The sequence below is a fragment of the Macaca nemestrina genome, chromosome 4, assembly GCF_043159975.1.
Source record: "Macaca nemestrina isolate mMacNem1 chromosome 4, mMacNem.hap1, whole genome shotgun sequence".
Lineage (NCBI taxonomy): Eukaryota > Metazoa > Chordata > Mammalia > Primates > Cercopithecidae > Macaca > Macaca nemestrina.
The window spans coordinates 6,498,647-6,524,324 of NC_092128.1; the positions used below are offsets into that span (position 1 = coordinate 6,498,647).

At 46.8% G+C, this 25,678-nt stretch overlaps 1 protein-coding gene across 5 annotated transcripts in view; it reads right to left on the minus strand.

Moving 5' to 3' along the window:
- Nucleotides 1-1,967: 1,967 nt before the first annotated feature.
- The window catches only part of LOC105474937 (actin related protein 3B), a 100,301-nt gene continuing 76,590 nt past the window's right edge, over nucleotides 1,968-25,678 (minus strand). For all 5 annotated transcript variants that reach the window (XM_011729879.2, XM_011729877.3, XM_024790669.2 and 2 more), the window contains 3 exons: nucleotides 5,105-5,230; nucleotides 3,802-3,885; nucleotides 1,968-2,884 (listed from right to left, as the gene is read on the minus strand). In XM_011729879.2, the coding sequence (XP_011728181.1) occupies nucleotides 2,789-2,884; nucleotides 3,802-3,885; nucleotides 5,105-5,230 (306 nt within the window). In that variant the 3' untranslated portion in view covers nucleotides 1,968-2,788. The remainder of the gene's footprint in view (nucleotides 2,885-3,801; nucleotides 3,886-5,104; nucleotides 5,231-25,678) is intronic.

Consider the following 25,678-nt stretch of genomic DNA (forward strand, 5'->3'; position numbering starts at 1 on the left):
AAAACCCATCCTTCTGCTCATAAGCCTTTCAGATCCAGCTATGCTGGCAATGCCTAAGGAGTTTAAAAACAGAAAGCAAAAATGGGACGTCTTCCCTGGGGCCTGTATTCTGATTCTCTTAATTTGGGATGGATCTTGCCCAGGGTTGAGAACCACAGCATCATACCTGTCACATTCTAATGGATCACTCTGTCCTGTCAATGTAGGTTTAAAACAAAATGTGCTCAGCCTGGCATGGTGGCTCACACCTGTAATCCCAGAACTTTGGTAGGCCAAGGTGGGTGGATCACCTGAGATCAGGAGTTCGAGACCAGCCTGACCAACATGGAGAAACCTTATCTCTACTAGAAATACAAAATTAGCCAGGCGTGGTGGTGCATGCCTGTAGTCCCAGCTACTCGGGAGGCTGAGGCAGAAAAATCTCTTGAACCCAGGAGGTGGAGGTTGAGGTGAGCCAAGATGGCACCATTGCACTCCAGCCTGGGGGACAAGAGCAAAACTCCATCTTAAAAAAAAAAAAAAAAAAAAAAAATTCCCACAGTCCTTTAAGTTGACAAACAGAAGTACAATCTCAAAGATCATCTTATACCAAACATGGAAGCTTTGGGTGTCCTGTGGTGGAAGGACAGGTTATACAGCTCTAGCTTAGCCAGGCTGCCACACCACTGACATACAGAGCAGTGTTATTCCCGGGGTTTGGAGAAGGTGCAACAAAGAACCTGCCAATGCCCAGATGCAGAGCAGAGGTGGGAATGACAGTGCGCACTGTGAGATGTGCAAAGCATGCTGAACCGGGCAGGGCAGGGTGAAGGTGGGAGTATCAAGTAGGTCCCTGAATAGCATAGAACTAAGAAGAAAATGGCATTAGAAGGAATGGCTCTTGCTACCATGTTCAGGGTGCAAAGGTGTGACTGAAGGCAGGCAGACCAACCGGGAATATGATGCAATAAAATGGCTGGAAGATCATGAGAAGCCAACGGTACAGCAATCCCGAGAAGCAGCAAATCTCCAAGGGAATGCAGAGAGACACTTTGGATCAGGAGAGAAGCAGGTGGTACCAGACTCTTGACTGGGGAGACTGAGGGTCGAGCACAGTGACAATATCAGAGATTTGGGCAGCTGAGGCTTGGTAAACTCAGATTTCACCATACTGAGTTCAATATTAAACTTATTTCTAAACTCAAATAATAACATCACATTTTTGTGTTGTTATTCTTGGTTTTGTTTTATTTAAGACATGGGGTCTCACTCTGTCGCCCAGGCTGGAATACAGTGGCCCAATCCTAGCTTACTGCAGTCTTGACTTGCTGGACTCAAGTGATCCTCCTGCCTCAGCCTTCTGAGCAGCTGGGACTACAGGGGCACGCCACTGCACCTGGCTACGTTTCTTTACGAAGGCAAATTTTCTGAGAACAAAATATGCTTCATTCACCTCCTCTGAGAGTGGAAGTAAGGAAAAAATTTTAAAACACGACCAAAAAAAAAACACACTTCACAACTTAGAAGAAATACCATAAATAGCAATTTTTAAAGTAACATAATTATAAGAATTATATGAAGAGCGAAATAAACCTAAATCTATTAATTGAGCAAATTACCTTTCAAGCCAACAATCCATTCAGCAAACATCAGAGTAGTTACTGAAAGCTTACAGTCATGAATCCTGAATTTCTGGGAAAGAATATCAGAAATCATTAGTCGCTCCTTCCCACTATACCCCAGATGCCAAAACCATCTCTGACGGGTTATCCAGACCCACGATAAACCATCTCTGATGGGTTATCCAGACCCATGATACCTCTGGCCACTGCAGGGCACGCAGCCCACACCATTCAGAAAAAGACATTTCCTCCCACAAGCTGGGTATTAATCAAATCCGCCAATGATGTAAAACAATCTCAATATTCTTTGAAAGAAGCACAGCGACAGGGAGAAAAACAACAGACCACCACACTACAGCAGAAAGGTATTTATAAATATTCTAACAGCTTTTATTACAATGGTGCAAGGAAGTATTTCATCCAACACTCACCGACAACAAACCATCATCTTCTATAAAACAGTTCCAGAAAGTTCAAACAGAAAAACTAAAACATACAAGATCTGTAGTAATTCTCATACAATACTGTTTAGTGTTCAAACTTCATGTCACTCCAATAAAGTATAATCATTTTCTAGCAAACATGTGGCAAAAAAGTTTGCTGTTTTATTTGTTTGCCTATAAACATATCAGAACATGCCTCACAATTAAAAACTCTGGATCACAGCACTCCATGACATCAATATCTATTCGTGCTTAGTATCAGCCAGTTGTACCAAATACCATAAAATACAAAATGATAGGAAATATAAACATCGATTTGTATTTCAAGTTTAAACATTTTATTTACAAAAATAGGCTGGGAGGAAAAGGGTTTTGCACCCCCACATTCTCTCCCGGGGCAGAATGATTTTGCGCCATTTTCTAATGTTGTTTTCTCTAACAATTTTCAGTCACATTTGGATTCCTTCAGAATCGTATTTGTCAGCTAGCAGCTCGGAAGAGGAGGAGGAGGCGGGAGAGCGAGGGAGAGGAGGGCGGGTGAGGGAGGAGGCTGGCAGACAGCGGTCGCACACGGATAATGGCTTTTACTGAAGGGCCCGCGCCGCGCCTCATGCACCGGCAATGCAAGCACGCTGCTGGGCAGCAACACCGACGTCGCTATTTACAGAACGGCGGCCTTCTCTGGGTTCTGAAGGACACTTGTTCCCCAACGTGACACCACTGAACGACGCTTTCAGGCAGACACTAGGACATGACTCCGAAGACGGGGTTGTGGCGGCAGATGCTGGGCCCGTACTCTTCATAGTCCTTCTTGGTGTGGCAGACCTGAAAGAACTCGGGCTACGAGAGGCAACAGGCAGACAGAAAGATACACATTTCAGAAGAAAGTCAAGCACCAAGCAGGCAAGACACTCCCCTCATCCCGGCCTCCACCCTCCCTCACGGGACCACTGCTGCAAGGTTTTACCTCTCTGATGGACGGAACTACTAAATGGGGGGCATTTCACTTTTTAGAAATTTCATCAGCCTCTATCTTCTCAGGACCAACCAAATGCTGGTCCCCCACTAACAACGTGTGATAATGTGTAAGCTGTTCACAGACCCCCCACCACCACCGTGTGAGCTGTTCACAGACTTGAGGGGAAAAGTAAGAATTATTTGGAAAAGTCACTGAAATTAATGATTAATGCAGGATTTGTTTAGATTATTTTTGGATTCCACTTACCATGTTATCTGTAACCCCTAATTAGCAAGGATAAGTGATAAATGTGTTGTGTGATATATTAAGACCATAGTTTATATTGGGCCGGGCGCAGAGGCTCAGGCCTGTAATCCCAGCACTCTGCGAGGCTAAGCTGGAGGGGGGTGGATCACCTGAGGTTAGGAGTTCAAGACCAGCCTGGCCAACATGGCAAAACCCCATCTCTAAAAAACACAACCAAAAAAAATTAGCCAGGTGTGGTGGTGAACGCCTGTAGTCCCAGCTACTCAGGACGCAGAGGCAGGAGAACTGCTTAAACCTGGGAGGCAGAGGTTGCAGTGAGTTGAGATCGCGCCACTAAACTCCAGCCTGGGTGACAGAGTAAAACTCCATCTCAAAAAAAAAAAAAAAAAAAGATATAATTTATATTTTACAGAATTGTCTGTTTAGAGCCACACGATTAGGGCACACACTATTTCACCTTCAGAGACGATATTTACCCAAACTCAATAGAGAGCACAGGAATGGAAACACAGAGCCCGAGAGAGGGACTTACAGTCGAGGCCAGCATGGAGCCTCCGAACCACACGGCGTAGCGCTGCATGTGATGAGTGACCACCTGGACCTCCACAGGCTTTGGCTGGAAGAGAAAGCAGCTCTCACTCCACGCACAGACACATCTGTGATCCAATCATCCCCCAGCTGATGAGACCACGGCTTCACCCGGGGCCGCCCTCCTCTTACTGGCACAAGCACAACCTCACACCCAGCACTCAGTGACTCTGCCCCTGCTGCCAAATCCCCCCTAAGACCCACCACAATCCCAGCCCCAGGGCTCAAATGAACACAGTGCGCCCGGCAAGCAGACCCTGCCTCTCACAAGGCTGAAAAAGCACAAAATCCAGGCAATTAACCGCACTGCTTTTTCTTGACCAAACGTATCAGATGTTCTGGCACCGCAGAGATCATCCCAAATAAGATTAACCATCCCCAAAATACTCAAAGAAACTGTGCTTTTCCGGCTGGGTGAGGTGGCTCATGCCTGTAATCCCAGCACTTTGGGAGGCCAATGCAGGCAGATCACGAGGTCAGGTGATGGAGACCATCCTGGCTAACACAGTGAAACCCCGTCTCCACTAAAAATACCAAAAATTAGCCAGGTGTGGTGGCGGGCACACCTTTAGTCCCAGTTACTCAGGAGGCTGAGGCAGGAGAACGGTGTGAACCTGAGAGGCGGAGCTTGCGGCGGGCCGAGATCTCGACACTGCACTCCAGCCTGGGCGGCAGAGCGAGACTCTGTCTCCAAAAAAAAAAAAAAAGGAAAGGAAACTGTGCTTTTCCAACAGTGGACTCATGCGCGCTCTTCCTTGCGCCCACTGCCGCTATCGAAGCCCACTCTTGGTTAGAAGCCCACAGTGATCACCAGCTACTTAAGAATTACTATCTTGGAGAAACGCCTTGTAACTCCCTGCTAACGTTAGTTATTTTCATTTAACGAGAACGTTTCCGAAGGAAATGAGAGATCCTCACCGTAAATCAGTCCCATCTCCTTGGGACACTGGTCATTACACCCCATGCCTGATCTCTACGACACAAAAGGAAACTGCCAGCAGGTATGGTCAGGGAGAGTTTGAAGCTGCCATTGCTGTGTCGTCAGGACCATCGGTCTGAACCACCAGCCTGGAAGGACCTCAGGCAGCAAACCTCCGTGGTCATGTCAAAATGCAGCTCAGAAAGCGAGGCACACTTGTTTTGATTTCACGCAGCCCAGAGAAGCTCCTTCGGCTCTGTGTCAGGAGGGCCCGAGTCAGGCCTGGCGCAGAAGCCCCAGGCACCACGTGGAGGCCCCTGGCTCCTACCTTGATCCTCCCGCCGCTGAGCTCCTCGCTGAGCCTCAGCCTAGCATCCACCACTCTCTTCAAATCCCTCTGTAGTCGGCGTCCGAAATCCCTGAACATGGTGGAGCCTCCTGAGAGAACGACATTCTACAAGACACAAAGCAGAGGGAGCCTTGGGTGAAATCGCCCACCCATAGTTCCGGGAACCACCCACAACAGAGCTCCCACAGGTCCAATCGCTTGTGGGCACGACACACCTGCCCTATGAAAGACGTGAACAGAAGCGAACTTAACGCTATTGGAAAAGTGTAGGTTTTTTTTCTATGGCAACAACCATGTGCCACAGATGGCTCCTTAATCCTTTCCTCAGTTACAGCAAAGCAAAAACAAGGCGATTCTCATGCCTCCCCTGCCAACCCCTCACATGGACCAGGAAGCCAAAACAAATAACAGAAACTGTCCAGCTGACTTGAGCCAAAACAACACTGGCTCTCCCGCTGCTCCGCCTTAACCATCACCGGGGGAACGTCTTCTAATGGGTGCTTGGAGCTTCTCAGAAGGACGATCTTGGGAAGAAAGCATCCGAGTTACCAGAAGGAACATTCTCAGATGAGCCACCCAGCCAGCACTGCCCTCCAGTGCCAAGACTCGCTCGGTGGCCACCCCAGAAGCTCGGTGGGGGGCAGAGGAAGGGGAAGCACTCGCCTGTCCCGCTCCGCCTGCCCAGAACCTGAACCAGCCCTCTGTCCAGCATCTCCGCATTGTCACCCTGCCTGCCTGTCAGTCATCCACACCGTCTGCTCCTGACTTGCAGCCACTGACATCCTCATGGCTCGATGGCCCAGGTCACCCAAGCAGCCGGTCCTCTTCTGGTGTATGCCAGAGGCCACAGTGGCCTAACCTACATCACTCACCTCTCGCCTCTCACCACAGGGCACTGCATCATCTCACGTCCTCACAAGACGAGGAAGGGTGATATTTTTAGACAGAGAGACCACATTTATGTAACTTTTCCTACAGTATATTATTACAATAATTATTCTATTAGTTACTGCTGTTCAGAAGTCTCTTACTGAGCCTAATTTCTAAATTAAACTTTATCATAGGTATGTATGTACAAGAAAAAACACAGTATATATAGGATTTGGTACTATCTGCAGTTTCAGGCACCCACTGGGGTCTTCAATCGTATCACCCACTGGCAAGGGGGACCAGCGTATCTCCTGGTTGAACTTTCTTAGAGAAAACACCTTATATGAAAACTACATAAGGAAATTAATCCTTCAAGGAGTCAAAAAGCCCTATTTCCTTTAATCGTCTAAATATGTTAGCTCTTCCCGAGTTCCTGAGCAACTGCAGAGCTCTTTTTCAGGCACTCCTCCCAGTCAGCTCTGGGTGCGTGAACAGTGAGTCCCTCACCAAGTTTACAGGTAAGCAGAAGTCACAAGGAATCAGTACAGAGAAAAAAAAAAAATGCACTTTTCTGTCCCTAGCAACCCAGGTTCTAAGTTATATGATATGACAGTAGTCCGTTCCTGCTTACTGCTGTTCTGGGGAAAGACAGCCAGCACTGAGTGCAAAGGGATCATTTTTCTCTCGTGCCAACTCCTAGAACTGCTGTGACAGCACCCACATGGACTCAGAGTTAGATAGTGAAGTCAGAGCAGGAAGAATGAAAGGGGGCAGAAGCCATGGGAAGCCACCAGTGATCTGGCCTTCCACCTGAAGAAGTGACCAGTGATCTAAAGCCTTCCACCTGGAGATGCTGGCCTTCCACCTGGAGAAGTGACCAGTGATCTGGCCTTCCACCTGGAGATGCTGGCCTTCCACCTGGAGAAGTGACCAGTGATCTAGCCTTCCACCTGGAGAAGTGACCAGTGATCTGGCCTTCCACCTGGGAGTGCCACCAGTGACCTGGTCTTCCACCTGGAGAAGCCACGAGGGATATGGCCTTCTACCTGGAGAAGCCACCAGTGACCTCGTCTTCCACCTGGATTCTGCTCCGATTCCACCCTGAGTGTCTGTAGAGAGAAATTTCACCTCCGGTTACCTGCCAGCAGCAGATGTTTGATAAATCACCTAACATGCTATAGTCGCTAAGGCGAAAGGCTGTCAGGAGCTGAAGGAGCCATGTCCAGCCCTTTCAATGCAACAATGGTTTTGCTCATCCGTGGTGGCAAATACCAAAAACATGATGCACAGGACCTTTTTCTTCACTCGTCAGCTATTAGTGTTAGTGTATTCTATGTGTGGCCCAAGAGTTTCTTCTTCTTCTGATGTGGCCCAGGGACGCCAAAAGGCTGGACACCCCTGGGCTAAAGCTTCTACAGTGGCTTGGCCAGGGACAGAGCCTCACAAAACTGTGATCTCATAAAACTGTGCCACAATATTTTGTTATCAGCTTCGAGAAGGTCAAGGCTAATATATTGTTAAGGGAGGATCTGGGCTTGGCCTTCAGGGCCAGGAACTGGGGTGGTCCTGAGGCCACCCTTCCAGGACTCTCTGCAGCGGTGAGAGATCCCCCGGAGCCCACACTGTGCCCCATTCCTTGGTGTTTACCCCACACTTCTACTCACAGGGAACAGCCCTGAACACTGCAGACACTCTAAGGGGTACCCATGCCTTACGGAGACGACCTGATCATGAACACACTGAATAAAATACCTGGCAATGGTTTTCTGCCCCGGGAACTCTGCAGTCTGTCCTCATCTGGGGGTTTCACTGCTACACACTTCTTTGCTTTCTTAAAACTCTGTGGGCGTGGCCAACCGAGGAAACCGCCGTCACATCCATTTCTCGAGAGGCAACCCCGACGCCCCTCGCCACAGGGAGACCACAAGGTCACTGGGCACCTGCCTTCTTGACCCACTTTCAGTCTAGTTTTCAAGCCAACATCCTGTCCCAGGATCAGCATGATGAATAATCACTGTTGTCCTCTGTCACCCTGTGGAGAAATCTCTCGTGACCAACCTGAGCGCGCCTGGCTCCTGTCAGAGTCTAGGGACCATCAACCACAGCAGCAGCTATGGAAACGCCAAACTCAGGGGAGCCCCTGGATACCAACACTCAGGTAAGATGTCACCAAAAGGGGAGGACTGGCAGGAACAAGTCCCTGACAGATGGGGTGGCAGCTTGAAATCACATAAACAGGGTTATATTCTGATCCCTGGCTTCCTTCAGACGGGTCTCCTGGCCTGGTTGCTCTTTCAGACACACGGCATTCCTTGTTGCCATAATATCAAGAATCATAACTTAGAAGCATTCTTGATATTTTGATCATCTCATCTTAGAATAAGCCTCAGCTGATCCCTGGTCCTGCTCTCTCATGACTGGCCACGCTCGCCGATGATTTCCTGGAGAGACAGACCCTGGCTTATATCCAATTAAGAATTAAGTGAGGACTGGGGAAGAACAAGGATGGGTCAGTGCTTGGAATTAGACATTTCTAAGGGTGCTTTTGCTGAGGTTTTGTGATTTTTTTGTTCTTTTGCTATTGTTTTTCATTTACTGTTTTGTTTTTTGTTTTTGTTTTGTGGTTTTTTTTTTTTTTTTTGAGATGGAGTCTCACTCTGTCACCCAGGCTGGAGTGCAATGACGAGACCTCGGCTCACTGCAAGCTCCGCCTCCCGGGTTCACGCCATTCTCCTGCCTCAGACTCCTGAGTAGCTGGGACTACAGGTGCCCGCCACCCACACCCGGCTAATTTTTTTGTATTTTTAGTAGAGACAGGGTTTCACCATGTTAGCCAGGATGTCATTTACTTTTTTAAAACCCACCGCAGACAACTCCTTTAAAACTTCTCCAGGCTAAGATTCCTACAGCCTCGCTCTCTGTCAGGGAATGCTGCAGCCTTGGGAACAGTTCCTTGGGACACTGTCAGGCGATCCCAAACAGTGTCCCAAGGAAGCCCGGGGTGTCTGAGAGCTCTCCCTTGGCCCACCAGTGTAGGAGAGGGGCCACGGGGCCAGGTTTCTTGACTGTCACTCTGGACTTGGTGAGCTTATCCTTTCCTCAGACAACTGTCGAACACACGGGTCCGCTTCTCACTGTAATACCCAATGGCCGACACAGCACCATGGGCACACCTGCTGCCTCATCTCAAAATTCTGGGCCATTGTTATTTTGAAGGATAATCTGAGGGATACACAATCCGTTCACACCTCTAAGTCTTCTAAATTCTATCAATGGATCCAAAAGTCCCAGGGGAATGCTCCTGGTCTGCTCGGCGTTCTTTCATTATTCACTCACAAGACTGTTTCCCCTCTGAACTTCACCGCGAGCCATGAGAAGACAAAGCAGGAGGAAATCCATTTCATTATCCGCTATAGGGATGGGTGGAGGACATATTCTTAGTGAGAGTCTAAAGAAGAAATTTCTCTCAGATCTCAGTGTCAGAAAAAGCTGGGCCTCTTAGGAAAACTCACTGGCCTTAATCATATGTCCCCTGTGCCTGCCATTACAGACTGAGTTCCCATCTTTTCCCCAGCTGCTGAGAAGCTGAGAGCCACGAGGGGCCTCTCCCGTAGCTAGGCACAACCACAGAATGGTGCACATGGGTTCTGTCCTCGTCCCACCCTGCTGCACTATTCTGCCACCCTCACTTCTCCGCACCCAGATTCCTTCAGCTACTTCATCCTTGTATATTGGATATACTTTCCTGCCTGCTTCAAATCTTCCACACTAGAAGGCAAGCAGGCAGGAGGGGCAGGGGCGTGGGCTTGCATGATCTTCAGGCAAAATACAGTTAATCATTCCCTAAGTTGATGAAAGGATGCTGGGTCCTCATTCTGAATTCCTTTCCTCCTTCAGTAACTGAAGAACAAACCTCAACAGCCGAAACATCCCTGTGATCAGCAGCAAACATCCCACTGCATTCAGCAGGCAGTTACTGCGTTAAAGACACTGAGCTACAAACACAAAGAAAACATCACAGTGAGCCCTGCGGAGCGGACCGCAGCCCGGGCGCCGGGGTTCACCGCGGACCGCAGGCCGGGCGCCGGGGTTCACCGCAGACCGCAGCCCGGGCGCCGGGGCTCGCTGTGAGGCCTGAAGAAGATGCCTCAACCTCCCAAACCTAGAGATTCCTAAAAGTTCAGAAATGTAAACAGGGAACTTTAAAACACATACTTTTTCATTCTGAGGATCTGCATCTTCATAACAATCGTGAATGTTTTCAATGCTTCATTTCAGTTTTGTCTTCTAAAAAGCAATTCTATTTGTTTCTTACATTAAAAATAAATAAATAAAACAAAAATCATTTCATGGCTGAATCTTTATTTTCACTTAGGAAACACCCAGGAAGACAGCTGCAGGTGGCAGCTACGCTGAGCTCTCAGCGGGGCTAAGGCAGGCAGGGCCCTGGCCGATGGCAGATCCTCCCACAGGCATCCCTGTACTCCACTTTCCCCGAGGGCCGGGAGAGCTGCACACAACACCGCACGAGTAGGCCCCTAAAACAGAGCCAAGTCACTTCAGGAGTGGCATCCATTTCAAGAGATTCTGTGAGGGGAAGTCACAAACCAGCAACTGGCAAGGGCCAAACAGCCCTCATTCGCGCTGCTCCTCTGCAATTCAGAATCCCTGCCTCCTCACCACGAAACGTCACTTGAGCTCCAACAGTCCAGCTCAGCACGGAATAGAGCTCCTTGTGGTCAGCACTCTGCATGGGCACGATTAGCGTGGCCACAGATAGTGAACTCTAAAACTAGGCAACAAATAAAACCTGAAGACAACACGGCACGAATACTGCAAGATTCGGGATGACCTGTGCCGTCAAGGTGCTTCTGGAGAAGTTAGGAAACTCGGAAAGGAACATCACGAGCTCAGAAAGTGCTCAGCAAATGAGACGAATGTGGAACAGGAGAGACAGAAAAAGGGCAGAAAATGAAAACACTAACTGAGGGGTGCTCCGAGTCCAGGTTATAATGTATATCATATTACCCAGCATATACTGTATATAAATGTATATTAAAACCTCAAAGCAAAGACAAGTTGAAGAAAACAAAAGTCCCTAAACCGAGTCAACTAAGACACTCAAAGTTGCAAGTAGTGGATAAGACAGCAATGGGTCCCACTTGGCCATGGCAAGTGGACAAGACGGTCTCACCAACCAGGTCAACCACTGTATGAGAGCTCACTGGTTGTACTGATTTCCTCTAAATCCTCTCAGATTTCTGGCCTAGAAGTAGATAATCTGTATCCTAGCTTGTTCTGTTGACTTCGTTGTGGTAGAAAATAGACCAAATACAAAAGAGGACTTAACAAATACAATTAGATTCACATTAAATCCTTGGAGTGATACCTGAAATGAACAGTAATTCCATCTTTTAAAGACATACATGGGCTCTTGTGCAGAGGGCTCTGTAATAACTTTTACCGCTGTAATCAAACTAGGTGACCAAAAAGATAGTGAGAGAGAAAATGTATCCTCAGAAAACTTCAAACAGGCCAGTTTACCCGGCAAAACTGAGAGCTGGATTTCAGACATTAAGACAGAATTTGTAACACAAGACATCATCATAAAACTTTTTTTTTTGAAATGGTAAATGATCATTACATCTAGAATGGCCATTTAGTTTTCAGAGAAATTTCTATTTCAAATAAACGTAAGCCTAACAACCTAGATTTTTAAAATCACTATTAATGGCTATTTTAATACGTTTAAATTCTACTTCCATGTAAAAGGCGAATATTAAGCCAACAAATTAATGTAATAGATTTTTTTTAAAAACATTTTATTAAAAAAAATTTTTTTTGGTCTGGAGTGATGGCTCATGCCTGTAATCCCAGCACTTTGGCAGGCCAAGGCGGCCAGATCACCTGAGGTCAGGAGTTAAGAGACCAGCCTGGCCAACATGGTGAAACCCCATCTCTACTAAAAATACAAATATTAGCTGGGCGTGGTGGTATGCACCTATAATCCCAGCTACTTGGGAGGCTGAGGCAGGAGAATCACTTGAACCCGGGAGGCGGAGGTTGCAGTGAGCCAAGATTGCACCATTACACTCCAACCTGGATAACAGGAGTGAAACTCCGTCTCAAAAAAATAAAAATAAATAAAATAATTTTTCAATTTAGAAAGAATTTCAAGCTTAGCAAAAGTGATACATTCTTTATTCAGATTCACCTACTGTTAACATTTATGGTAGAGTGTTTTTATTTATCATTTGCATGCATTTATTCTGTCCCCTCCCACACGCACACACATCTGGAGCCGGGGAGCATCTGAGCGTAACTTACATACCTCATGGCCCTTTACTACTAAATACTTTAGTGTGTATTTACTAAAACTGAGAACATTCTTTCATGTTACCACAGTACAACTGCCAACTTCATAAACTTAACATTAATACAAAACTTTAATCTACTGTTCCTATTCCCATCTTGCCACTGGATTTATTAATATTCTTCATGGCATTTTTTTTTCTCTCCAGTCCAGAGTCCAGTGCAGGGTCAGACTGTGCAATTACTTGTCATGTCTCTGTAATAGGTTTTTTAATTAAAAATTATTCACTAGGGTATGAAAATAAATGTTCATTATAATACTTGAGAAGCATTACATGATCTTGAGTTGCCTTCAAAGGTATTATATAAATTCATTTCTTTCATTTATTCATATAACCATACAAACAGTGCTATGCGTGTGTGGGCAAATGATTTTACACCAAGTCACCCAGATACTTCAATAGGGAAAGAATAGTCTTTTTCAACAAATGATGTGGGAATAATTTATATCCATGGGTGAGAGGATGAACATTTATTTACTTTCTTCATTTCATATACACAAATTAACTCAAAATTTATCACTGGTTTAAATGTAAGGGCTAAGAGTACAAAATTTCTTTTTAAAACCATTTTTTAAAAACTTCGTAATTTTGTGGCAGGCAAAAATTTCTTAGCACATAAAAAAGCATGAACCATAAAAGAAAAAAGTTGATAAATGGGGTTCCATACATTTGTTCTTCAAAAACCACCACTAAGAAAATGAAAAGACAAGCCACAGACTAGAAAAAAAATCTGCAACACATAAATCTGACAAAGGATTTGTATCCAGGATATCTGAAGAACTCTCATTATTGAGTTGTCACTCAATAAACAAATCAGTTAAAAATGGGCAAAAGATTCAAACGGACATTTCACAAAAGAAAATATACAAATGACCGCTAAGTACAGGAAAAGACAATCAACAACATTTGTCATCAGGATCATACAGCTTAAATCCACCACACACCAAGTTTGGGTAAAGACGAACAACTGCAACTCTTGTGCGTTGCTGGTGGGAGGGTAGATGCTGTAAGTACTTTGGAAAAAGTCGGGCAGTTTTCACAAAGTGAAAACGATGTACACTTACCATACAACAAAGCGACTGCACTCCCAGGTATTTCCCAAGGAGAATGAAACATATCCAGCAGACGCTGAGTATATTTCCAATGTTCATAGCAAGGTTTTTTGTAATAGCCAAGACTGGAAACAACTCAAATGTCCGCCAGCAGGGGACGGCTGACTTGCAGCACAGCCGCTCACTGAGGCGCTCCCAGCAGTACGAGGGGACAAATGACACGCACACCTCAAAAGCACCAGCTGAGTGAAGGAAGCCGGAAACAGAGAATACGTGGAACACTCCATTTCCAGCAGCCCCCCATTATCTGTGGCTCACGCTGCAAGGTGTCAGTTACCCGTGGTCAACCACAGTCTGAAAAGATTAAATGGAAAATTCCAGAAAAAAATACTTTGTTAAGTTTTAAGCTGCACACCATGCTGAGAAGCATGATGAAATCTCAAGCTGTCCCACTGTGTCCCGCTTAGGGCACAAGTCTTCCCTTTGTCCAGCATGTCCATGCCACCCGCCCTGAGTCACTCAGTAGCCACCTTGGTGATCAGACCGACTACCGCACCATCACAGTGCTTGAGTTCAGGTGACCCTCACTTTATTTAATAAGAGCCCCACAGCACAAGAGTGGTGATGCTAACACACTGTTGTAACTAATCCGTATTATTAGTTATTGCTGTTAATCTCTTACTGTACCTAATTTGTAAACTTTATGAAAAGTATGTATGCACAGGAAAAAAAGATCGTATACAGAGGGTGTGGCACCACCCACAGTTTCAGCCGTCCACTGGGGGTCTTGGGACACATGCCCCATGGATAAGAAGGGACTCCTGTATACGAAACTCTGGCACGTCAAATCCCGCAGATGGGCGCCTTCCTGGAGCAGAGGCTGAGGAACTCCCGCCAGCCATGCTTCCCCGCTGTACCTTAACTGTGGTGATTATCACCTAAGTATGTAAACTTTCTTTTCAAACCATACACTTAAAAATGGGTTCATGTGACTCTGTATAAATTACATCTCAAAGTCGAACTTTTAAAAACAGAGCAACATAAGAGAAAGTGACGGCAACGGGTCACTCTGAGTTGAGACGGCAGGAATGGCCTTGCTGAAAAGGTGGCATCAGGGACTTAAATGAGAAGAAAGACGCCCTAAAGAGGGTGCACATTTAGCCAATGTGTACAGTCTCTAACTCTTCATTTCTCAATGTTCTGTAACTGTGTGAGGACATAAGATTGAGCCAAGTTGCCCAATTTTATTTTAACATTTTTAACATTTAATCCCCCATAGTTGCTATGGACAACAGGAAAACAATACGCACTACACTTCGAGACATTTCCTAAAAGCAAACTCCAGCTCCCACCCTAGTTCCACGTCGTGCTTTGTGTTGAGAAATTCTCATGTAAACTCAACAAACCCTTTAGTATTGAAGAATGAACAACCCTTGATCTGTTACCAAAGTAACTGTCCACCTTGTTCCTTCCGCCCTCTGAATACACTCCTGTCGTCCCCACCCTCCAACCCAACTCCTCCCCACTGGCAAATGTCCCCTTTCACACAGACACACTTTAGAGAGAACTCCGGGAGAAAGCGAGAGCTTCTGTGCCCCAGGCCAAATAACAGGTTCAAATCTCATGTTTTGCTCCTGCCTGAGCTTTGGAACACAACAACTCCCAGCGTCCACTGTCTACACGGATGTGGCACGCACAGTGGGTTCCGGATCCGTAAGAACGCAGAGTTGGTGAGGTCTCCTGCACACGCTTCCTGCACAGGCAGGCTGCCGTCCTACAAGTCTTCCACTAGCTCTGCCCAGATACTGTTTCTAAATTAATGCTGCAAAGTACTCTTGTTTTCGTCACGTTGAGCTTCGGCCTAGAATTACTGAAATGAACTTTAGCTCTATGCACAGAACGACAGCCTCCGGGTTAGAAGGTCCCTGTGTGGGCACGTCCTGAGGGAGGCAGGCCAGAGCAGACCTGCCCCAGACGGCACCTCCCAAGGACAAGGTCAAGGGACTGGCTTGTACTTCAGCAGCCCCTGAACCCCTCGCCCTAAGCTGTCCCACACCACCCATGGGGCTGACTCCCGGATGCAACTCTTTCCCCACGCCCCGCTGCCGACAGCAGAAGTTTCAGGGGACAAGGGGGACCTGCCAGAGCGACAGTGGAGGGTGGAATACAGTCTAAAAGGAACATACAAGTGCTAAGTGATAGGCTCTATCGAACTGTCAGCCTGACAGGAACACCAGATGAGAGCAGAGCCCGACAGAAGACAAGCGTTTAAGACGACGAAGCAGTACTGGCCCCAAACCCGGTTTTCCTGACAGGGTGTTTGGAGCCCTTCACAACCTGACCCCAACCTGCTCCCTGGAGCCAGGTGGGGATGCCCAAAGGCCTCACACTTCCCTCCACTGTCTGGTGCTGGGGCCTGAAGGAAGCAGCAAACCCCCTCACCCGTGAGCTCTCACGCCCTCATCTGTGACGACATCACCAGGCCGCTGGCAGGTCTGGGGGGAAATTAGAGGGTAATGACGTCAGCACCGGCCCAGGGAAGGCAGGACGGCGACAAGCACAGTGGGTTCTCTTGTTTGGCCCTCTCCGCCCTGGGCCATGCAGAGGCTTGAGCAGGGTCAGGTCTACACCCTGTCTGTGCACTCCTCCCTGAAGCCACCACTACACACAGCGCTCGGTAAGCAGGGACCCTCCACAGCCATCGTGGAATGAACGAGGAGCATTTCATTCGCTCTCCCCTCTGGAATAAAGGGGGGTCAGTAAAGGAAAAAAGACTCCAGCAAGTAACTCAAGAACCAGAAACAATAACTGACAATTTCTGATTAAGTCCTTGGATTCTGGTAACCTCCTAACATTTCTCCCTAGTGCACAGGTTCTCAATCAGGGACAATTGTCCCTCCAGGGGACATTAAGCAACATGTGGAGACGATTTTGATTGTCGGGACTGGGTGGGGGTGGGAAGGTGCTACTGGCACTTTGTGGGGAGAGGCCAGAGATGATGCTAAACATCCTACGATGAAAATGTCAATAGCACCAAGGCTAAGAAACCCTGCCCTAGTTAGCGCTGAGCAGTAAAACCAAAGATGCCTGCGCACCAGCAAAGAGGGCCACTGGGGAAGTGGTGTGCCACTCTGCAGCTAATCCAAGACATGTAGGAGTCCCAAAAGGCAGCAGTTGCCCGGGGCAAAAAAGCAAAGGAAACCAGGCAAAATCCCTGGGAACTTTAAAAATAGAAAAGTCAGTCGGCTAGAGGCCGCAGCAGGTGAGGAATCTGCTGCCCTGGCCTGGATGTGGAGCGCCATTTCAGAGTATCACTTGAAGTCATTTCATGGAACACAATGACAGTGCCTACTCACTGCCTGACACAGCTGAAGGCAATTCCACACACCAACTCCTTTCACCTTGCCAAAAATGGGATAAAGCAGGTACTAGTCCCATCCCCATTCTGCCGAGAAGGACGCTAAGGCACAGTGAGATCGAGTAACCTGCCAAAGTCACACAGCTTAACAAGCGGTAGGCAGGGCAGCACACACACCTGGCAGTCTGGAAGTTCACGGCCACGTGGCATCCACACCTGCAGACCTCGTGCTCACCACCATGCAGGATCCAAGCACTCACCACACGGGGGCACCACCCCCCGCAGCCCATGCACTCAGCACAGCACTCTTAACCACCAGTCCACACAGCCTCCCTTCCCGTGTCACAGAATTCGGACCCCACCTTGTATAGACCAATTTGTAAAGTAGCTCTCCCTGTGCTGAGATGAAATCTGCCGCCCTGGTTTCTCTCCTTCCTCGGCACTGCTCACCGTCCAGCCAGCTGCCCATCACGTGTCCCAAGACAGCCTCATGCTCCCTGCAGGGTCGCCAGTCCAACAATGCTGCTTCCCTCAACCATTTCTCACAGGCCATCTTTTCAGGACCTCTTGCTGTTCTGGGGACCCTCCTCTGGATAAACTTCAAAATCCAACAACAAGCCTCTTATAACGTGGACTCCCCTCCGCAGCAGAACACAACACCATCAACACAGCATGTCTCCCCAGGACAAACAGAAAGCAACTCTGAAGCAGTGAGGTGGAACCCTGGCCTTGAGGGCCAGTCAAGGTCAAAAGACTTGCCATCTCCTAATAGAGCAAAAAGTGTTCTGTGGCTGTAAACACCTCCACATCCGATGCAGTGGGAAATGGAGGAAGCGTTACTACTTTTTAAATTATTATTATGCTTCCATTCTGGGGTACATGTGCCGAACATGCAGGTTTGTTATGCAGGTATACATACACGTGCCACGGTGGTTTGCTGCACCCATCAACCCGTCATCTACATTAGATATTTCTCCTAATGCTCTCCCCTCTCCTAAGAGACCCACCAACAGGCCCTGGTGTGTGATGTTCCCCTCCCTGTCTCCATGTGATCTCATTGTACAACTCCCACTTATGAGAGAGAACATGCAGTGTTTGGTTTTCTGTTCTTGTGTTAGTTTGCTGAGAATGATAGTTTCCAGCTTCATCCATGTCCCTGCAAAGGACATGAACTCATCCTTTTTTATGGCTTCATAGTATTCCATGGTGTATATGACCACATTTTCTTTATCCAGTCTATCACTGATAGCCATTTGGGTTGGCTCCAAGTCTTTGCTATTGTGAACAGTGCTGCAATAAACATACGTGTGCATGTGTCTTTACAGCAGAATGATTTATAGTCCTTTGGGTATATATCCAGTAACGGGATTGCTGGGTCAAATGGTATTTCTGGTGCTAGATCCTTAGTCCGTTTGAACCCATTCTTACCATCAACAACCATGTTGCACATGACAAACAGAAAATCAAAAATTAAGTGTTATACTAACTGAAACCAAGGAAAACCTTTTTTAACACTCAACTACAAAAGCAAAACCTCCCCCCTCGCCCAGATTAAATGGAAAAACTTTAATGGAAGGGTTATTTCCATTCTAAACAGAAAAGTGACTTTATCAAGGAAAAGGAAAAAGCCCTAGACTCAACCTCGCAGCCTTCACTGCCCCTCACGCTGTCAGCATCCCTTTCCCGGTGCTTGAAAACACAAGAAATAAATCAGAGAGCAAACCACAACAAAGTCGGTCTGAAGCCTCTCAGCCATGCCCACGACAAACCATTTCTCAGTGTGACAGGTACTGTTATTACCAACACACAATCCAATTTTCTCTGAGAAAATGACACGGTTGAGAGTCTGCCTCTCATTCCTAAAATGTATTCAGCAGGAGTCTTGATGGGAGATTAAACACAAGGAGATGTCCCCAGAGCAGCTGAGGGGCGGGATCAGGAGAGAACAGACGGTCCCCACTCATTTTCTTAGTACCCCTTCTCTAACTTTAGTTAGTTTGTTTGCATCAAAGTAAAATTGGTTTTCTAACTAGTCTTTTATGAGGATTAAAACAGTATCTGAGCTTATTATTTTTAAACTCAAGTGACTATCCATCATTACTCTGATGGCTTAAATGTGGCTTACAGGCGTCATTTGCTTTAGTTTCTTATTACCTATGCTTGTTTCACCTTCACAGTGAGGAAAAAGCAGAAAAAAAGAGAAATATGTGAAATTACCAATAAATGTATTCTTTCCATCTCATCTCAAAGTAAAGCAACAGTGCTTATTCTAATAATTCTGTACCTCAGAAATATAAACATTTAGCCTAATAGGGTTTTTTTGTTTGTTTGTTTGTTTGTTTTGAGACAAGGTCTCACTCTGTCACCCAGGCAGAACTGCAGTGGTGCGATCCTAACTCTCTGTAGCCTCCACCTCCCAAGTTCAAGGGATACTCCTGTCTCAGTCTCCCACGTAGGTGGGACTACAGGTGCATGCTACCACATCCAGCTAATTTTTTAATTTTTTCTTTTGTAGAGATGGGGTCTTGCTATCTTACCCAGGCTGGTTTCCAGCTCTTGGTCGTAAGCAATCCTCCTGCCTCATCCCCCTAAATTGCTGGGATTACACACATGAGCCACGAAGGCCAGACTGCATTCTTAATCAATTTCCACAAGGAAGAGTAAGCAAACATTTTTTCTAAGAAAGAAAGGAAAGATGTCACAAATAATAACATTTTAGTATTTTAAAATCCAACCCCTTTATTTATAGAAAAGAAGCAGATTATCCCACACAACAGTCTAGAAAGAAAGCTCTCTCGGCAGCAAATCTAGCACAGACGAAACATTTTTAAATGCCCTATTAATCTAATACTGTTTTCAAAGTATGAAAAAATAGCATACATCACTGTTTTATTTCACTGCTTATAGAGCACAGACCAACGTGACAATTTTTTTTTTTTTTTTTTGAAACAGGGTCTCCCTCTGTCGCTAAGGCTAGAGTGCAGCGGTGCAATCACAGCTCACTGCAGCCTTGACCTTCTGGGCTCAAGGGATCCTCCCACCTCAGCCTCCCAAGTAGCTGAGACCATAGGTGTGGTGCATTCCACTACAGCTGGCTAATTTTTTTTATAGATGGGGTCTCCCTGTGTTGCCCAGGTGGGTCTCGAACTCCTGGGCTCAAGCAATCCTCCTACCTTGGCCTACCAAAGTGATGGGATTACAGAGGTGTAAGCCCCTGCACCTAGGTTAACATGACTTCCTAAAATAAGATTCTGAACTCAAGGTTTACTTTCGCAGTTTAACAAATATTTACTCAGCCTATCTGTTGAAATACTTCTTTCAGTAAGATTATAGAGTTGGTCTTCAAATCTAAAGTCAAACCCCCCAGACAGCAGACAAAGGCCCCTCAGGTCTCACCCCAACCTGCACCCCCACCCTCCAGCCTCCACATCTCTGTGGTCTTGCAGACTCTGAGCATCTCTGAGGGATGTCTCCAGTGCCTGGAAAGCCCTCGCTCACCACCTCGCCAACCTGGCAACCCCTCCTTCCCTGACTCCCCTGCAAGAGCGCAAAGCCCCCAGGCCCCACAGTGTGCCGTGTATCTCATTCACCAGGTCAGCAGCACTTACTGAGCACCCCGCACGGGCCAGGAGTGTTCTAAGCACCGCAGGTTAGCAATGAATCTGACATATCAAAATGGTTGCCCTCTTGAGACGTGTTTCAGGTAGAGAGGCAGAACTATTAAGTTTAAATAAGTAAATATATATAGCAAATTAGGAAACGAGTGTCATGGAGAAAAAAATAAAGCAAGGCAGGGCAAAATGGCGTGGGAAAAAGCGCCAAGGTGCAGTCTAGAGCAGGTGGTGAGGACGCCTCACTAGAAGACACTTCACCCATAATGCACTTCACCCATAATGTGTTTGTTACCAACTGAAGGTCTGAGGAAACAGCACCAGGCAGGTCTGTCAGTGCCATTTTCCCAAAAGCACACACTCACTTCATGTCTCTGTATCAGCATTTTTTGCAATAACATATTTTTTAAATGAAGGCATGTACACTGGTTTTTTAGACATAATGTTATTATACAATTAAACCATAATATAGTGCAAACATAGCCTTCATGTGCACCGGGAAACTAAGAAATGTGTGTGCCTCACTTCATTGTGCCATTCACTTCATCGGGATGGTCCAAAACTGAACCCACAAAATCTCCAAGTCACGCCTGTAATATTATTTATCACATATCAAGCACTACACTTCACCCTCTGTAAGGGTGACCTGGTAATTCCATGAGATGCTTACACCTGTCCCATCCTGCACCTGAGGACACAGGGGCTGGGGAATGAGTGCAGTCATGATGCTAGGAAGCAGCCTGGCCCAAGTGGTGACCCACGCGCTGGAGCCTATACTCTTAACCACGACAATCTAAAAATAATACTGCTCAAAACGCTTCCCACAAAAGCCAAAGTCCAATATGACTGATTCTAAAAAAACATTTAATTCAGAAAACAAAGTGATCCCTTATCACTTTTGATACAATGTGAGAAATCGGCAAATCTCCTGGGTTACATTCTGGCGATCAGCAGTCTTCTGGACACTTTCCTGACACCAGCCCACAGTCATTCCCTCCCACAGCCCACTCAGAACTGTGACTGGAAATCCAAACATATTCAAAAACCGGTTAAACCGGGTCAGCATTTTAGCCAGAAAATATCTGCTCCACTCAAGCCAGCAGATTCTCAAATCACAATCATTTGATTCAAAAAGCACCATTAGTTACAGACTCCTGTGTATGCCAGATTATGCCAGTGAAGCATACATATCCTGGTAATGCAATAAATCTTGACCTAAGCTAGAAAAGTATCAAAATTACCTAAATACAAAAAAAAGAGTTGGTACTGAAACGGACACAGCATGGAGCATCAGGCCTCATTACAAATCATGTTTTTAAAGAATTTTAATCGCTTAAGAAAGTGCTTACAACATAGTGGTGTTAATACACAGCATATGAAACATAAATATAACAGGATACAGGATATATCTACCTACCTATATACGGTTCATGAAAATAAAAGGGAAAGATGAAGTAATAACATAAACAGCAATGACCAGGCGTGGTGGCTCACGTCTGTAATCCCAGCACTTCGGGAGGCCGAGGTGGGCAGATCACCTGAGGTCAGGGGTTCGAGACCAGCCTGGTCAACATGGTGAAACCCCGTTTCTACTAAAAATACAAAAATTAGCCAGGCGTGGTGGCGGGTGCCTATAATCCCAGCTACTCGGGAGGCTGAGGCTGGAGAATCACTTGAACCCAGGAGGCAGAGGTTGCAGTGACTGGAGATTGCACCACTGCAGTCCAACCTAGGTGACAAGAGCGAAACTCTGTCTCAAAATAAATAAATAAATAAGTAAATAAACAAACAGCGACTATAAAGGAGTAACTTCTGCTTTGTAATAGTGTTTTTTACATCTCAAATTTTCTATATTGAACATGAATTTCAGATTGGAAATCATGCACTCTGCTCATGTGTAGAGTCTAAGTTCTTTTCAGTGAACCTCTGACCACCCTCCTCCCTCCAACCCTGTCTCACAGCACACCTTTCACTTCCCACCTGGTGTCAGCCGTCGTCTATTTATTCAGTTCCCCATGTCAACTGGATTTCTCAATAGCCTGCAACCTTACCTTGCCGGATAAATGTATATTTCATGATGCCAAATAAAAGTCTCCATTTTAAACCACCTCTGCAGATGGAAAGGCTGTGTCTTTAAGCTGGTAAAAGAATCCCACAGCACATACCATTATAAACACCACACATGACCCAACAATCTCCTGAAATTTATGTCAGAAAGACTGGAAATAAAATCCATATTAACAGCAAGTTCTTAATATCAAATGTGGTATTAAAAATAACAAAAATTTTCATTCCTGGAATACTAAGAGGCTCTCTTCTTAACTCCGTTTGGCAGACACACAGTGCCACCTATCAGCCATCCTCTGTAACTGCGGGTGCAAGGCAAAGAACCGCTCACAGACATGCCTTCCCCTCTCCCTGCTATTTCCGTGCCCACGACCACGACAGGCTAAGAGGACAGCTCTATTAGAAGCCCCTGCTATTTCTATATTGTGTTCTTGAAAAGTTTTACTTCCTTAGGAACTGGAGCTTTTCACTGTCGAACTGAACCCAGAGATTGCAATCCCAGCAAAGTCTGAACAAACCTATGTCTAAAATACAGGCTGTTATGATACCCAACAGTGTCCGAGGAGAAATCCAAGCAAATCTCCAGGTCCGGCTCCAAACAGCTGCCTGACGGGAAGGGACATAACAACGAATGGCAAATGTCTTACAAGGATTACCCACACATCTTCTTTCCTCTAACCACCCCCTCTTCGGCCTGCAACTGCTGTGATTTGGCCTCTGCCGGGTTTCTCTCACGAGGCTACTCACCCCTGTGTGGTGAACCCAAGGGCTACCTCTTGAGCCTCATCCTGTGTGACCTCTCAGTGTCACTTAATAGGGCCCCCTAGCTTCTAGAGATTTCTTTCTCTTCTCTGGCAACCCCTTCTTGACTTCTGTGACAGTTAATTTTGTGTGTCAACTTGGCCAGAGCACAGCACCCAGTGATTTAACCAGACACTAACCAAGGTGTTGCTGTGAGGGTATTTTGTGGATGGGGTCAGCATTAAGGAAAGATTACCCTCTATAATGTGGTTGGACCTCATCCAATCAACTGAAGGTCTCAAGAACAAAAACTAAGATTTCTCCGAGAAGGAATTCTGACTGAGTGTCCAGCCTGCCAGCCTTCCTACAAATTTTGAACTTGCCAGCCTGAAAGGAAGCCAGTTTCTTAAATTTTATAGATAATAGACAGATAGTGGCCAGGTGTGGTGGCTCACATCTGTAATTCCAGCACTTTGGAAGGCTTGAGCCCAGGAGTTTGAGACCAGCCTGGTCAACACAGCAAGACCCACCTCTTAAAAGAAAAAGAGATTGTGAAATACCCACTATTGGTTCTGTTTCTGAAGAGCCCTGACTGACAGTCTCCCTGGTCTCCTTTCTCTTGCCCATCCTTCAAAGCCTGACCTTTCTGCTGGTTCAGGCTAAGGCCGTCTTGTCCTCACCTGCTACTCTCCCCCGGTGACATCCATTTGCAGACCTTTTATTTCTGTTAGCACAACCTTTGGTCCCCAAATCTCTATGTCTGGCCCAGACCTGCAAAGCCTTCAACCTACAAATGCAACTCAACATCTCCACCACACTAGACTTAGTCTTTCGCTGCCTCAAAAAGGTGCCCCGCTCCTGTATCTCCTGTCAGTAAATGACCCCCCGCCCTCCTAGATAAGCAGCAAGAACCCTGAACCTTTTCCTCCCACTCGTCAAGCTCTCACCTATGCTCTGGAGCCTCTCTCCTCTCCCCGCTTCCTCCAGGAGCCACCTACGGCCACTTCCCAATACGGGCGCTGTCCTGCCTCCACGTGGCTCTACAGTGGCCTTCCGCCTGGTCTTCCTGAATCCAAACTCCATCTCCAATCTACATCCCCTGGTGCAGCCCAAGTGCCTTTCTAGAACTTAAATTGGGTCACATCACACCCCTGGAGAAAATCATCAACGCCCTCGGGATAAAATCTAACTCCATGCGAGGCCCCTCCAGGTGGATGTGCCTGTCTTTCCTCGGAGGCCCAGTTGGTAACGGTGGCCCCTGTGCCTTCCCCATAAGCCCTGTGTAACCGCGCCCCAAGCACATCCCAGGCTTCACACTCCCCATTCCCATGTTCAAACATGAGGTCCAGGGAAGCCAAATTCCCTCCAGACCCACAGGATCGTGCTACTCTCCTTCACCCTAGCGCCGCACACAGATCCCGCTGCTGGAAAACCCTTCCCCACCCATGCTGCACTCCCAGCACTGACCAGGTCACACCAGCCTTCACTCCGATCTCAGTTGATCTGAGTTGTCCCATAGGGTAGCCGTTAGCCACATACAGCAATTTCAACTCACAATAGTTAAAAGTTTAAAACGCTGTTCCTCAGCTGCACCAGTCACATGCCAGGGGCTCAGTGGCCACCCTGGGCAGCACGGAGAAGACACTGCCATCACCACCGAGCACCACTGGAGAACAGAGACCCGGATCCTCACACTCCTGTCCACTCGGACACCCACCCCAGCTCCTGTGGCTCTCCTAGCACAGCCCTGCCATGCCCCGCTGCTCAGTGCCCACAGGGGGACCTGGCACTCTGCAGGTGCTCACTGACATGACTCGATGCTGCCGCAGTGGTGGAGCTCCGCCATCCACGTCTCCACCAGCCTCCCACGGCCACAGGTGTCTCAATGTTCTTGTGAGCTGGGCAAGTCAATGTCCAATTTCCAGTTGTTAACATAAGCCTTCCCTTCCCAGTAAGACAAAACCATGCCATTTTGGGATGTATCAACAGGAAGCATCAAACAGATGTTACGAGGGATATTAGTGTGGAACTGGGGCTAAAGGAGCGGAACTCGGGAACGTTCTCTGCCCACTACCCTGACAAAACCAGAGCAGCTACCTTTTTATCTGTTCACATATTACACTTCAGCCAGGACTTCATCTGAATAAAAGACCTATTTGAAAAAAGATGAAAAAAACCAATGGTATGTATTTTTTCTGATTTTCTCTCTTCAAATATTAAAGGTATTTAAACATACCTTTAAACATTAAAAACTAAAAATAGAGCCGGCGCAGTGGTTCATGCCTATAATCCCAGTGCCCTGGGGCTGAGGCAGGATGATCACTTGAGGCCAGGAGTTTAAAACCAGCCTGGGCAACACAGCAAGACCTCAATTCCACAAAAAAAAAAAAAAAAAATTTTAAATTAGCTGCACGTGGTCGCCCACGCCTGTAGTTCCAGCTACTTGAGGGGCTGAGGTGGGAGGGCTGCCTGGGCCCAGA